This window comes from Chiloscyllium punctatum, chromosome 12 (assembly GCF_047496795.1).
Source record: "Chiloscyllium punctatum isolate Juve2018m chromosome 12, sChiPun1.3, whole genome shotgun sequence".
Taxonomy (NCBI): domain Eukaryota; kingdom Metazoa; phylum Chordata; class Chondrichthyes; order Orectolobiformes; family Hemiscylliidae; genus Chiloscyllium; species Chiloscyllium punctatum.
Genome location: NC_092750.1, coordinates 15,211,350 through 15,227,586, shown reverse-complemented (window position 1 = coordinate 15,227,586; position 16,237 = coordinate 15,211,350). Strand labels below are relative to the sequence as shown.

The 16,237-nt window shown below is 41.3% G+C and overlaps 1 protein-coding gene across 4 annotated transcripts in view; it reads left to right on the top strand.

Annotated features, from left to right (window-relative positions):
- LOC140483624 (caM kinase-like vesicle-associated protein) overlaps positions 1-16,237 on the top strand; it is a 155,025-nt gene that overhangs the window by 116,902 nt on the left and 21,886 nt on the right. For all 4 annotated transcript variants that reach the window (XM_072581912.1, XM_072581913.1, XM_072581915.1 and 1 more), the window contains 2 exons: positions 3,239-3,377; positions 5,559-5,679. In XM_072581912.1, the coding sequence (XP_072438013.1) occupies positions 3,239-3,377; positions 5,559-5,679 (260 nt within the window). The remainder of the gene's footprint in view (positions 1-3,238; positions 3,378-5,558; positions 5,680-16,237) is intronic.

Below are 16,237 nucleotides of genomic sequence, written 5' to 3'. Positions count from 1 at the left end.
TGCTGCCTGAACCGCTGTGCTCTTCCAGCACCACTAATCCAGTATTTGGTTTTCAGCATCTGCAGTCATTGTTTTTACAATATCCAGGCTTAGACTGACAAGTGACAAGTAACATTTGTGCCGCACGAGTGGCAAGCAGTGACCAAATTAACAACATTAACAAAAGATAATCTAACCATTGCTATTGACATTAAATGCCATAACCATCACCATCAACATCCTGAAGGCTACCAGAAATGAACCAGGAATACCCACTTAAATATTGTGGCTCCAAAAGCAGGTCAGTGGCCAAGAATCCTGCAGTGAGTAACTCATCTCCTGACTCCCCAAACCCTACTCGCATCTACAAGGCTCAAGTAAGGTGTGTGATGGAATATATTCTACTTGGCTGGATGAGTGTGGCTCATAAAGCATTCAAGAAGCTTGACATTATCAAAGATAAAGCAGATAGTTGGATTAGCACCACATCCACAAACATTCACCTCCTTCACCTCTAAAGCATAGTGGCGGTAGTGTATACCAACTACAAGATGCACTGCAAGAAATGATGAGGGTTCCTCCAAAAGCATCATCTAAACCTACATCCTCTAATACCTACAAGGCTTAGAACAGCAAATGCAAAGCGCCTTCCAAATCACACAGACCTGATTTGGAACTGTCTTGTTTTTCCTTCACAAAAGCTAGGTCTGAGTTCTGGAACTCTCTTTCCAAAAGCAGAGTGGTGAATGTGCATCCCCCAAGAACAGCAGAGATGGAAGAAAGGAAGCTCACCACTACCTTTTCCCAGGGCAGTGAGGGATGGGCAATAAATGTTAGTCTAGCCAGTGACAACTGCATTTCATGAACGATTACAAACGAAAGTCTGAATAAGGATGGCAGATTGCCTTCCCTAAACGTTGTTAATGTACCAATTGGGTTTTTTATCGTAGAACATTAGTTTCATGATCATCGTTGCTCATCTTTGCATTTTATTCCAAGTTTGTTTAATGAATTAATTGAATTTAAATTCCCCAGCTGCCTTGATGGGATTTGATTTCTCTACATTATTATTCCTGGCCTTTGCATTACGAGCTCAGTTAAAAAAAAGTTATTCAACTTCTGCCCAACTCTTGACAGGCTGTTCTCATAATTTAACCCTCTAATCCCCAATATCATTCGCATGGTCTGCACTGTATCCTATACAATTGCTCAGACCTTTGAGTATAGGAGTTGGGACGTCTCGTTGAGGTTGTACAGGACATTGGTGAGACCACTTCTGGAGTCCAGTGTGCAGTTCCAGTTGCCCTGTTACAGAAAGGATATTATTAAACTGGAGGGGGTTCAGAAAAGATTTACCAAGATGTTGCAAGGAATGAAGGGTTTGAGATCTAAAAATAGGCTGGAAATGCTGGGACTTTTGTCATTGGAACGTAGGAGATTGAGGAATGACCTTACTGAGGTTTATAAAATCAAGAGGGGTATACACAAGGTGAATGACAAGGGTCTTTTCTGTAGGGTGGGCGAGTTCAAAACTAAGGGACGTATTTTTAAGGTGAGAGGAGAAAGACTTAAAAAGGACCTGCGGGCAACTTTTTTACGCAGAGAGTCGTTCGCATGTGGAATGAACTGTCAGAGGAAGTGGTGGATGCAGGTACAGTTAAAAGTCATTTGGATGTATTCATGAATAGGAAGGATTTATAGGAATATGGGCTAAGCACAGGGTAGGTGGGACTAGTTTAGTTTAGGAACATTGCTGGCATGGACTGGTTGGACTGAAGGATGATTTCAAATTGTATGTCTCTATGAGTCTACAAAGTCAACTTATTCATTCTGAGCTGTGATGTCCAAAACAAATTATGATACTTCAAATCAGGTCTCAGGGAAGTTCTACACAATTCCAAAGAGTGGCAAGTATTAGAAGAAATCGGCAGACCAAAAATATGACCCAGCCTTGTAAAGCAAATGCTGCCACTCTCAACTTTGTGGTTATGTACTCTCTGACCAGATTAAAAACAGGAATAGGCCCTTTGGCCCTTCAATCCTGCTCACCCATTCAATAAGATCAGGGCTGATCTGATTACTCCACATTGCCCCACAACGGGAGACAGTGGCAATCTAGAATAAAAGGTAATCGGTTTAGGCTAAGGAGTGGCAGATGTAAAACAGGGATGAGGAGGAATTACTTCTCTCAAAGAGTCATGAATCTGTGGAATTCACTATTTCCGAGTGCAGAAATACTGAATAAATTCTGTCTGAGGAGATAGATAGAATTTTATCCAATAATGGGTTGAAGGGCTATGAAAGGTGGGAAGGAAAGTGGGTTGAGGCTGAGATGAGATCAGGCATGATCTTATTTAATGGAAGAGGGGCTGAATATCCTACAGTGTGAAAACAGGCCCTTCGGCCCAAAAGGTTCACACCGACCCTCTGAAGAGTAACCCACTCAGACCCATTTCCCTCTGACTAATGCACCGAACGCTATGGGCTATTTAGCATGGCTAATTCACCTGACCTGCACATCTTTGGACTGTGGGAGGAAACCGGTGCACCCGGAGAAAACCCACGCAGACACGGGGAGAATGTGCAGACACAGACAGTCGCCCGAGGCTGGAATTGAACCGGAGACCCTGGTGCTGTGAGGCAGCAGTGCTAACCACTAGGCCACCGTGCTGCCCTTCCTGTTCCTACATAGAATCCCTACAGTGCAGAAACAGGCCATTTAGCCCAACAAATCAACACCAACCCTCTAAATCCACCCAGACCTGTTCCACAATTCTATTACTCTACAATTTCCCTGACTAATGCACTTAACCTACATATCCCCCTGAACATTATGGGCAATTTAGCATGGCCAATTCACCTAACCCATGCAATCTTTGGACTGTGGGAGGAAGCCAGAGCACCCAAAGGGGACCCACACAGACACAGGAAGAATGTGCAAACTCCACACAGTCGCCCGTGGCTGGAATTGAACCTGGGTCACTGGAGCTGTGAGGCAGCAGTGCTAACCACTGAGCCACCATGTAACCCCAAGTGTTCTTGTTCTTATTCTTATGTTCTCCCCCCATAACCTTGTGTTCCTTCACTCATTAAGAATCTATGTACCTCCGCCTTAAAAATATTCAGTGACTGCTTCCACTATACTTTAGGAAGTGCGTTCCATCGACTCACATCTGTCTATGCCAAACGTTTCTTAAGTGGGCAGTGGCTTATTTTTAAACTGCAAAGATCCATTAGTAATGCTCCTGATTTATTCTAGTGCCACAGGCCGAGAGGTGTTCGACTGGATCCTGGACCAAGGTTACTATTCTGAGAGAGACACCAGCAACGTGATCAGACAAGTATTGGAGGCTGTGGCCTATCTACATTCCCTCAAAATCGTGCACAGAAATCTTAAGGTAAAAGATGTTTAAACTAACAGTTGCCTCACACAATATTTTACAAAATTGTTATCAAGAAAAATTCAGCCGTGTCCTGCAGAAAAAAAGGAGTAATAAGCCAGAAGAGGATGTTCTGTTCTATTACCCTAATATGCTTGAGGATGATAGAATTCCCTGTAGTATGGAAGCAAGCCATTCGGCCCATTGAGCTCACACTGATCCTATCTCTGCACCCCTGCATTTCCCACGGCTAGCCCACACGTACCTGGACACTATGGGCAATTTAGCATGGCCACTTCACCTAACCTGCACGTCTTTGGACTGTGGAAGAAAGCCAGAGCACCCAGCAGATACCCATGCAGATACAGTGATAATGTGCTAACCCCACATAGACAGTCACCCGAGGGTGGGATCAAACCCAGGTTTTGTTTTGCATGCTGTACAGGTGGATCATAACATACAAAGTAGGGATGGCATGGTGGCTCAATGGTTAGCATTGCTGCCTCATAGCATCAAAGACTTTTCACTGTGCCTAGGTACGTAATAAATCAAATTTAAAAAATCATGTGTACCTTTAAGAGAAATGTCCACATGAGTACCCCTTTAAGGAAATTGTCAACACCAGCACCCCTCTAAGCCACTGTTCCCATCGAGTCTATATGTAGATTTTCTTTAAAATATTTTTATCTTAATAGTAGGTAATGATGGAACAGTTGCCAATCCTGCAGTTACCTGGAGGTTGACGCTATCGGCGATGATGATTAAACACAAAATACAAGCAAAATGTTGACTTTTCAGCCATTTTTTATTTGTTTTTTTTATAACCATCAGCTGCTTAGATCTCTTCCCATGCAATCTGCCAATGATGTCACCAGCACTCATGATTTAAACAAAAGCGTTCAAAATATACCCCTGTTCAACAAACAGGTGCTCCATATGGCTGCACAACAAGCTCTATGACTAGCTCTTTAATTCTCGCTCTGCTGCATAAACAGGAGCTCCATATGTTTCACACAGAGATAGTCAGTGGTGCCTTAACCTTTGCCTTGCTGCACAAGAAGCATTGTGGAGATGCAGACGTTGATAGAGCAGGGAATTGCACAGCCTGTCCCATTTGTCAGATCTCTGAACTTGCAACATATTTACTGCTGTCTATCAATGAGATTTAACAATAGACAAATCATCAGAGGAGCAATGGAGAGGGAAACACGATGAGTTAGAGTCAGATTAGATACAGACTGAGGTAAATAGAGAATAAAGGATTTGCTAAAAACAAAGAGGAACAAAAAAGACAAAATATTAATTTTCTAAAGACTTTGTTCTGCAATGTTAAAAGAAAAATGTACTAACTGCAGGAGTGCAATACCATGGTTTCAGTTGATGCTGTTCTCAGATGAAATGTTATTTTAAGAAATCTTGTCACTTAAAGGGTCCTCTCCATATTAAGTACCAGCCCTAATTTTCTGTAGAGGGCTCATTTCTTTTAGTATCCCTACATAGAATCCCTACAGTGTGGAAGCAGGCCATTTGGCCCAATAAGTCCACACCAACCCTCTGAACAGCATCCCACACAGACCCACCACTACGACCACCACAACCGCGCTCCATCTCCCCACCCCACCCCCCCTCCCCCCCTCGCCTCCACCACCACCAATGCTATCCCTGTAACTTTACATTTCCCATGGCCAATCCACCTAACCTCCACATCCCTGGATCTTATGGGCAACAAGTTAATGACACGCAATCTAAAAGTAGAAACTTTAGTCACGTGCAGCTTGCTTTGGGATCAGAGGATACCCAAAGCTTGTATCAATCCAGGATGTTCATGGGACTGAGTACGGCAAGTAGTGAGGTGAGTGGCACAGATCTTCCAGCAGTTTCTGGCAATTCACAACTCCCACACTTTGCCAGATACTTAATGCACTAGTGACAAGCCTTTAGCTTAGTGTCATTTTTGAAGCAAGTTCTGGGTCACCATAATTGCTGCCTCCAGGGTTTGCATTCAAATTAATATCTATTTCTTGTATTTCTGTGCTTCTGACTTTAACTTGGCAATCCGGCATTTTGCCATGGACTGTCAGCTCTCGCTGAAGGGAAACTGATAATATGTGTGACAATCTGCAAACGCTAATAATAACTATGTTCTTTCTCTCTGTCATTCCTTAATCTGTGTTTCTCTTTTGACTATTTCGCTGTCAGCTGGAGAACTTAGTTTACTTCAATCGTCTAAAAAATTCCAAGATTGTCATAAGCGATTTTCACCTGGCCAAACTGGAGAATGGGCTGATTAAGGAACCTTGTGGAACACCAGAGTATCTTGGTAAGCCCACGTGGATGCAAGCATGAAAAATCTCCAATGCCATTTTGCGTAAAACACCCAATAACTTTCATAATACATTTTCCAAAAGGGAAGCATAGATTCATTTTCAAAAGCAATCATTGCCCAAGACCAACGCAAAATGAGCCTTGTATTGACAAAAGATGACATGGACTAAATTTGACTCTGATAATCGCACAAAATGGACAAAATTGAATTATTTTACACCCAGCACCATATGTTTTTCCATTAACCTCAGATGCACGTGTAAGGGGACTTCATTGGCCATTTTGCACCTCCTCCTACAAGTAGTTGCATTTTAACTCAGTGGATTTTGTGTATTTTTTGAAGGAATCTCTTTATATTAAGAGTTTATTCCTGGGTGAAGGGGAGGTGGGATTATAATGGTAATATCAGTGAATGGGTAATCAAGAATTTCAAGCTCTGGGAATATAAATTCAAATCCCACCATAGCTGATGGTGAAATTTGAATTCAGTAAAAATCTGGAATTAAAAAGTTAGCTCAAAGGTGATCATGTGATCATTGTCATAAAAACAAATGTCTTTAGGGAAAGAATTCTGCCATCTTAACAAGTCTGGCTGACATGTGACTCCACTAAAAGATGGTTGCTTCTTAACTATTGTGGGGATAATTTACACTAGTCTAGCCATTGACGGCCACATTTCATAAATGACTGGAAAACAAAATCTAGGTCTTTATATTATGAACTTTAAAATCTTTTCTTTATGACTTGAATCAAAATGTTAGACCAGGTTATACAAAGTCACACTCTGAGCAAAGGTCTTCATGCATTATATCTGGATTTCACTTCCTGTGGCTAACAGGTTCCACCTGATTTTCCCATCAATTTAAGTCACTGTTCAAATCATAGAGATGTAAAGCACAGATACAGATGCTTTGGTCCAACTCGTCCATGCCGACCAGATATCCTACGTTAATCTAGTGCCATTTGCCAGCATTTTGCCCATATCCCTCTAAACCCTTCCTGTTCATATACCCATCCAGCTGCATTTCAAATGTTGTAATCGTACCCACCCCACCACTTCCTCTGGCAGCACATTCCATACGCACACCATCCTCTGCATGAAAATGTTGTCCCTTACGTCCCTTTTATATCTCACCCCCCTCACTTTAAAACTGTGCCCTCTGGTTTTGGACTCCTCTACCATGGGAAAAGAACTTGGCTATTCATCCTATCCATGCCCCTCATGATTTTATAAACCTCCATAAGGTCACCCTCAGCCTCTAACACTCTAGGAAAAGTAGCCCCAGCCCATTCAGCTTCTCCCTACAGTTTGCAAGACACATGGACTATTGGAGCTGAGATGAGGAGCTGTACTTAGAATACTGAAGTTCCACCATGAGTTTTGTGGCTCTGATTGACTAACAAGCCCTTTCCAAAATGATCAGCGGAAATTGCAGAGACACAAGCAAATACCTTTGAATATAATCTGGGTTCAGGTTGGTGCCAGAGGATTGGACGATTGCAAACATTACATTCTTCCTCAAAATATATTGTCACCTCAACTTCAATGATTGGAAAACATCCGGAAAGAATTATCCAGAATAACATTAATAGTCACATGGAAAAATGTGGATAGATTTGAAAAGGTCAACATGGATTTGTTCAGGAAAAATCATGTCTAAGTTTCAGTAATTTTTTGAAGAGATAATATTAATGAGAGGCACAAGCACTTCCAAAACACATTCGATGCAGTGCCACAACAGATTTGTGAGGAAGGTTATAGGTCATGGAGTAAAAGGGACAGCAGCAATCTGAATACAAAATTTTCTGAGGGAAAGGAAACAGAGAGTAATGGTTAAGGTGTATGCTGGGCTGAATTGTGAACCGTGTATAGAATCCCAGTCTTCTCTGGTAATTTTTAAAAATTACTATTAGCCGTTAATTGTAGAAGGAGACGTTAGAAAGAATGGACAGGGTTATAACAGCATTGGAAAGTACACAGATGTTTACAAGAAAGGTCGGAGATATTTATAGTATTTGTACTCAGTGACGTGCAGCTGTATGTCATCATCACAAGGTTGCTCCAGGGTCCTGACGCCATTACACAATACACTCACCTAACATTGAAGGAGAAGGCGGAGAGAAAATTTGATGAAAGTTTTCATAATCGTGAGGCGTCTAGACACATTAGGCAGGAGAAGTTTTTCCCATTTATAACTGAATTGCGAATCAGAGGCCACAGTTTTAAAGTGTTTTGCATAAGAGCAAGTGTAAGGTAAGATGAAAAACCTTTTCACTCAGTGAGTAGTTAGGATATGTAATGTACTGCTTGGACTTGTGGTGAGGATGAGTTCAATCATGGCATTCAAAAGGGCATTACTTGAGTATTTAAATAGAAACAATAAAGAAAAGGCAGGAAATTGGCACAAAGTTAAAATGTACAGTAATCCAGTACGGGCATGATGGAATGATGAGATGAATAGCATCCTTCTGCAGGGTAACAATTTTGTGATTCTGTGAATGACCAAAATGAATAGCCACTCCCTCCTCTTTCATCACGTGATTTGACACCTCGCCATGAATTTCCGTTCTTTACAGACTGGTCAAGGAGGAAGCAAGGTCAAGGACTATTCCCACGCTTAGACTTCAAAATATATATTGTATACTACTACTAAATACTGCTGTACACAGTAATCATACCAGGCTCTGATCGCATTGATACATTAAAGAAGGATTATTTGGTCTTCTTCTTGTACCATATTCACATGCCCTTAGAACTCTCTAAAGTTCTCATCTGTTGTTGTATTGCACTGCATAGTTTGGTGTAGTAATCTACTGTAGTGTGGTCATTCTAACTCTGCCCACACTGGTGTTTGTACACAGTGATGTGCATCTCTATGTCATCATCGCAAGATTGCTCCAGGGTCCTGAGGCCTTTACACCATACCCTCTCCTAACTTTTCTTTATCTGTCATAAACATTGATTAACAGTTACATGGATTCTAAAATAATTTTCAATACTCCCTCTTTTAAAACATTTACAGTACATTTTTCCTTATATCTCCTATCCTTCCTCAAGTCTTTGACTTAATTCATCTGTGTCAGTAATTGGGTAAGGCAAACTGGTGACAAGATATAGACATACTAGAGGTAAAGTTGGTGATTTTGCATTTTCTCTGCTGGCTTCTAATAGATCAGAGATTAAGAAGATCTGGCTGAAGGAACTACAGGAGTGTATGAAAATTTCAACATGGCCTTAACACTTCTACTCCATTATTAGCCTCAGATACTGTTGCTAGCTTCTGTAGGAAGGCACGAAATGGTACATCCATGTGTTGTCATTCTTCACGTGAAGCTTATTCTCTTGCAGTACTGACTTGTTCTTCAAGGATCTGTTCCAAGGCATAAATGTACATGTTGTGTTGAGAACAATTTAAATTGTTGCTTGGAATGTTCCTCAGTCTGTAGTACATCTTTGAGAAATGACCTATTTTTCTACAATAAGTACATTGCTGGTGCGAAGGTGGTCAGTTTTGTCTTCACTGATATGGGGTTTTAGAACCACAATGCCCATAGTTTTTCTCCTGCCTAATCTGTCTAGATGCCTCATGATTATGAAAACTTTCATCAAATTTTCTCTCCGCCTTCTCCTTCAATGTTAGGTGAGTGTATTGTGTAATGGCTTCAGGACCCTGGAGCAACCTTGTGATGATGACATACAGCTGCTCATCACTGAGTACAAGTACTATAACTATCTCCAACCTTTCTTGTAAACATCTGTGTACTTTCCAATGCTGTTATAACCCTGTCCATTCTTCCAACGTCTCCTTCTACAATTAACGGCTAATAGTAATTTTTAAAAATTACCAGAGAAGACTGGGATTCTATACACGGTTCACAATTCAGCCCAGCATACACCTTAACCATTACTCTCTGTTTCCTTTCCCTCAGAAAATGTTGTATTCATATGCAGTATATTGTTCACGTAAGAGATCAGTCATGGGATGAGTCCTTTGCTCGCCAGGCCAGCATTTATTGCCCATCCTGAATTGCCCTGCAGTCCATCTGGTGGAGGTAGACCCCAATGGCCTTCGGGAGGTAGTGGCAGGATCTTGACCCAGTGACACTGAAGATTTACGTTGCTTTATGTAGTCAATACACTGTGCAGAAGGTGTTCCATTAAATGCAACCTATGTTGTATAATGCTTCTTGAACAGTTACCTGAACGGTTATCTGCTGCAATTTGGTTTGCTCATTCTACAGCTCGGCCCTTTTTGATCGAACAATCAATGATTGATTTATTCAGCAGATAATTCCATTGCAAAGTAGCTCTTGTCGTTAATATTCACAATGGCATAGTTCCGATAGTTTCATTAATGAACTGTATGCACAATTACAGATTCCCTTTGGTGTGGATACCAGCTATTGAAGTACAATGTTGTTAGTGTTCTGTTTGTCCTTGAAATAAAATATTGATCGACAGCTGTTAGGCAATTGTCAAACATAATTTCCCTTGTTCAAGAAGGGGAGTAGGGATAATCCTAGTAACTATAGGCCAGTGAGTCTCACTTCTGTTGTGGGCAAAGTCTTAGAGAGAATTGTAAGGGATAGGATTTATGCACATCTGGATAAGAATGATGTGATCAAGGATAGTCAGCATGGTTTTGTGAAGGGCAGGTCGTGCCTCACAAACCTTATTGAATTCTTTGAGAAGGTGACTAAGGAGGTAGATGAGGGGAAAGCGGTAGATGTGGTATATATGGATTTTAGTAAGGCGTTTGATAAGGTCCCCCATGGTAGGCTACTGCAGAAAATACAGAGATATGGCATTGAGGGTGAGTTGGAGGTTTGGATTAGGAATTGGCTGGCTGGAAGAAGACAGAGGGTAGTAGTTGATGGCAAAGGTTCATCTTGGAGTGCCGTCACTAGCGGTGTTCCGCAAGGATCTGTTTTGGGACCATTGCTGTTTGTCATTTTTATAAATGACCTGGAGGAAGGGTTAGAAGGTTGGGTGAGCAAGTTTGCGGATGATACGAAAGTCGGAGGAGTTGTAGACAGTGAGGAAGGATATGGCAGGTTACAGCGGGATATAGAGAAGCTGCAGAGCTGGGCAGAAAGGTGGCAAATGGAGTTCAATGTAGCTAAGTGTGAAGTGATTCACTTTGGTAAGAGTAATAAAAAGATGGATTACTGTGCTAATGGTAGACTACTTGGTAGTGTGGAAGAGCAGAGGGATCTTGGTGTCCATGTACACAGATCTCTGAAAGTTGCCACCCAGGTAAATAGTGCAGTGAAGAAGGCATATGGCGTACTGGCTTTTATTGGTAGAGGAATTGAGTTCCGGAGTCCTGAGGTCATGCTGCAGTTGTATAAGACTCTGGTGCGGCCGCATCTGGAATATTGTGTGCAGTTTTGGTCGCCATACTATAGGAAGGATGTGGAGGCACTGGAACGGGTGCAGAGGAAGTTTACCAGGATGTTGCCTGGTATGGTAGGAAAATCCTATGAGGAAAGGCTGAGGCACTTGGGGTTGTTTTCATTGGAGAAAAGAAGGTTTAGGGGTGATTTGATAGAGGTGTACAAGATGATTAGGGGGTTAGATAGGGTTGACAGTGAGAACCTTTTTCCACGTATGGAGTCAGCTATTACAAGGGGGCATAGCTTTAAATTAAGGGGGGGTAGATATAGGACTGATGTTAGGGGTAGGTTCTTCACTCAGCGAGTCGTAAGTTCATGGAATGCCCTGCCAGTAGCAGTAGTGGACTCTCCCTCTTTATGGGTATTTAAGCGGGCATTGGATAGGTATATGGAGGATAGTGGGTTAGTGTAGGTTAGGTGGGCTTTGATCGGCGCAACATCGAGGGCTGAAGGGCCTGTACTGCGCTGTATTCTTCTATGTTCTATGTTCTATAATTTGTTTCTCATAAATCTGCTGTCTATAAAACACACAATCTGATGTGCCTTCCATTTAGTGGAAAAGTTTGCTGAGCTGTTCAGCATTTGATTTGGTGTCCAATCCAGAAGGTTTGAAATCTTACGAATTGTACTTTAATTATCTGCCAGTTCACTGATCTATTATATGGATCTGAAAGCTTAAATCTTGTGGTTTTGTACCATGAATTTTGTTGCATTGTTTGATCGTTGACAGGCACTTGAAGTTGCTTTTTTTTTCAATATGGTAGGATGTTATTAGGATTTAGTACTCGTTGTCATGTTGATTTTGACGTTTTACTATTGCAAGATCGTTGAGGTTCTAAAACTGAAAAATGTTTCTGCTGATTGCAAAGCTGTTTTCAATGTAAAGTCAGATTTCCTTTACCAGTATGGTGGCATAGAAATGAATGAAGATATTCCTTTGACAAGATGGCTGAAGGATTTCTGAAGAAGCAGTGGGTAGCAAATCAATAAGATTCAATTAGTTTTTTGACTGTATTAAAGATATTTGCAATCATGCTGGTTTTTTTCAACGTCCAAGACAGTTTTATGCCAAATTCGACACAACATGATTAAATCTGCTCTTTTTCTTGATACAACTTTTCATATTTGTACTAACTAAATTGACAAAACTTCCTAGGGGTCAACTAAAAATTGGAATTTGTCATTGAAACTGCCAAAATAATAAAGAGTGCATTAGGGCTCTGATATTTCAAAATTGATTCTTACTTCCAACCTTTGTTCCTTTTCTCAAATTGATGTTCTTTAAGCCAAAGCTGAAGAATTATATTAACTTGTGGTTGTTAAATTTGCCATTGAGCAAATAGTTAAAAAAATTTGTCAAGTCATTGTTATAAGTCTTAACTCTACTCCTCAGTCCAGCTTTGTCCCTTTTTTTTGGCCCCTTCTTTCATTAAAGGGACTGAACCTGCTTTGGATGTCCATTAATTGGTTCCTTTTTACAGCGTATCCATTCAGATTTCTTCCCTTAGCTGCTAGTGAACTTTAACTTTTCTCCATTGTTTTTTAAAAGTGTATTTCTCCTATAATGCATTTCTGAGACTTCAAATATTCTTGTGGCTTTGCTGGAAGAGTTATCGGTTCAGAGATGTTTCCTGCTCAGTGGCTGTTCAGCTCTGTGGTTTGCTGGCTGCTAGCTGGCATTAAAGGTGTAGCAGTGATTACTTGAAAAAATTATTTTTGAATTCTTCTCTTCTCCAGACAGTCTCAGGTCTGACTCTAGATCTTTACTACTGCCACAATTTTCTAAGCAGTCATTGTCATCATTTCTTGTCATGTGATTTCATACCACATGATGAACTCAGACAGCCTATTTAAGGAATGGGCAAGACTTAGACTTCAAAGTAATACTATATGTTATACATTGATGCCCATACTGTTATACATGGTAATCATTGATATACCATGTTTTGCTCTGATTAGGTGAGGACTACACAATCTTCTTTGTTCATTTTTGTGTGTCCTTAAGACTCTCTGAAGGTCTAGCCTATTGTAATGTAGTGTGGTGTAGTTTTCTAGTGTGATTAGATTAGATTCCCTACAGTGTGGAAACTGGCCCTTCGGCCCAACAAGTCCACACCGACCCTTCAAAGAGCAACCCACCCATTCCCCTACATTTACCCATGAATAATCCACCTAACACTATGGACAATTTAGTATGGCCAATTCACCTAACCTGCACATCTTTGGACTGTGGGAGGAAACCGGAGCACCCGGAGGAAACCCACATAGACACGGGGAGAACGTGCAAACTCCACACAGACAGTTGCCTGAGGCGGGAATCGAACCCGGGTCCCTGGCCCTGTGAGGCAACAGTGCTAACCACTGAGCCACCGTGCCACCCCAAGTGATGTTTACACTCAATGATGTTCACCTCTGTGACATCATTACAATGTTGCTCCAGGGTCCTGAAACCTTTACACAACTCTCCCTAATGTAAATCTATAGTCTCAGAAAAACTACCAGTCAGTATTTTAATCCTCTTCTAATGGATGCCACTAAGCTGTAAAAATGGATTACCCTTTAATTCCAAAAGCTCTAATAGCTGCCACTTAGAAGTTGGAATGTTCAGTGTCTTCCTTTGTCCCCCTCTCTGTCTTTCTGTCTCTCCATGATTCATAAGGTAATTATCAATCCAGGAACATGCCAAATACAGGGCTCAGGAGACAAACAAGAATGCATACTAGATAAACAAACCAGAGACGTTGAGCCAAATACCACAAGAAACACTAAGAATTTCTAGTGAGTAATACTTAAGCTACCCTTAAAGTTCACTAATGTGTTTTAAGAAAGAGAAGCTGCCATCCCTACCTTGTCTAAACAACACGTGCAACTGCAATAAAACATACACGAGAGATATGAATGAAGAGAAGGCCATTCTTGAATCTGCCCCGCCATTTGATGAGGTCGTGACTCATCTGATTGTGGCCAATACGCCACACTCTGACCTACTCCCAATAACCTCTGAATCCCTTATTAGTCAAGATTATGTCTCCCTCTGCCTTAAGTGTTGGAGTTTTGACAGAGCAAATAATGAGAAACTATTTTCAATGGCTGAGTGACCACTGATGACAATGCAGAGATTTGAGGTGATTGACTTGAAAAACATGAGACAAACCTTTCCTTTGAACACAACAAGCAGTTGGAATACACTGCCTGATAGGGTGTGGAAAAAAGATTCAATTGTGATCTACAAAAGGGGGGTAAGATTGCAGGGATCTTGGGCAAGAGCCATCTCATGGGACTAATTGGATTGCACATTGGAGGAGGCAGCACAGTTTTGATGGAACAAATGGTCTCATTTTGTGCTGTACTATTCTGTAATTCTTTGAGTCAGAATCACCTCAGCATAAGCAAGGATAAGGAATAAGTGGCAGGATTGTTCACATCCAATGAATTTTTTTCCTAAAGTGAGAAGGATTATGGTAAATGAGACAATTTAACTGTTATGTCTTGAATTTTTATCACTGTGCTCATTATATCAGTGACAAACATCCACTCCTGGAATTCAAATGGCAGCCTAATGATCAACAATCACCATTCAAACAATTAGGACTGAAGCGTTCCACCTACAGTTTAATTTATGATGGTGAATTGCACAAAACACGTTTTTCACATCACTGCATTCTGCTTACTGTGAGGTATCTATTAATTGATTTTTTTAAAATCAGAATTGAAGGAGAAAAGGCATTTTATAGTGGGTTTGCCCAATTTTGTTTTCGCTTTTCAGCGCTGATTACAGAAAAAAAACACAATCTGGCACAATAACTGAGACATTCCAGCCTAGTTTAAATATAGTTTAGTGAGAGTTCAATTGTCACATATAACACTAATGATGTGAAGGGATAGCAGAGTAGGATTAAAGGAACATCCGCCTTAGAGAAAGCATTTGGCTCTCTCCCAGGCAAATTATTTCAGTATTTTAACATTGCAAACACATAACAGTTGTTTGCTTTGATAATGTGTAAGTTTCTGTTATGTCTGCAGTTCCATCAACTATCTCCGCAATTTACCTCATTATGCATGCATAGCACCTTTCACCTACCGTGTGCTCAACAATGGTGATTTACTCACCACTGCAAGGACTTCCTAGGATTCCCAATGCCATACTTAAAGCCCAGCCATGTGCCAAGTCAAGCACTGCCAGCCAAAAGCTGCCCTTTGCAGTGCACGTAGTGGGAAGGTAATGATAAAGAATGCTTCTGAGGACACATAGATGGCACAAGTGACACTTCATGGCAAATACAAGCTGACATTCTTGAATATGTTGCTATTTTACATCATTTCTAGTCAAATTCACTGTCATTATAACTGCAGCAACAAGAATCAAGAGGCACAGGCCACCTATTCTTAGCACGATGCCATGTCAGAACACTGTGCATGGCATCATACCATGTCAAGAGCACTTTCCATAGCACCATACCATGTCAGAACCCTATCCTTAGCACTATACCATGTTGGAACCCTGTCCTTGGCACCAGACCATGTCAGAACCCTATCCTTGGCATCATACCATGTTGGAACCCTGTCCTTGGCACAGTACCATGTCAGAACCCTATCCTTGGCATCATACCATGTTGGAACCCTGTCCTTGGCACAGTACCATGTCAGAACCCTATCCTTGGCATCATACCATGTTGGAACCTAGTCCTTGGCACAGTACCATGTCAAAACACTGTCCTTGGCACCATACCATGTTGGAACCGTATCCTTAACACCATATCATGTCAGAACCCTGTCCATGGAACCTTACCATGTTAGAACACTATTCACAACACTATACCATGTCAGAACCCTGCCCTTGGCACCATACCATGTCAAAGCCCTGTCCTTGGCACCTTACCAAGTCAGTGAAATTTCTGAGGGTGTGCTTCCTCTTTCCCTGATCGTGGAGTCATGACATACTGGAAAGCCTTCAAATGGTTGAAAACATTTACTTCTATTCAGCAAAAGCAAAAAGACAAAAAAAAGGTTGCATTCGCTTCAGGGAACAAACAAGGACTGCTTGCCTTTTGAGCAAAACACAAGTCATGCTTAATGCATGACCACTGCACCCGGTTTACATCTGTCAGAAACAGGTGCAGGTGAAGTCCTATCTGGCTTATTGCATCTGATACACC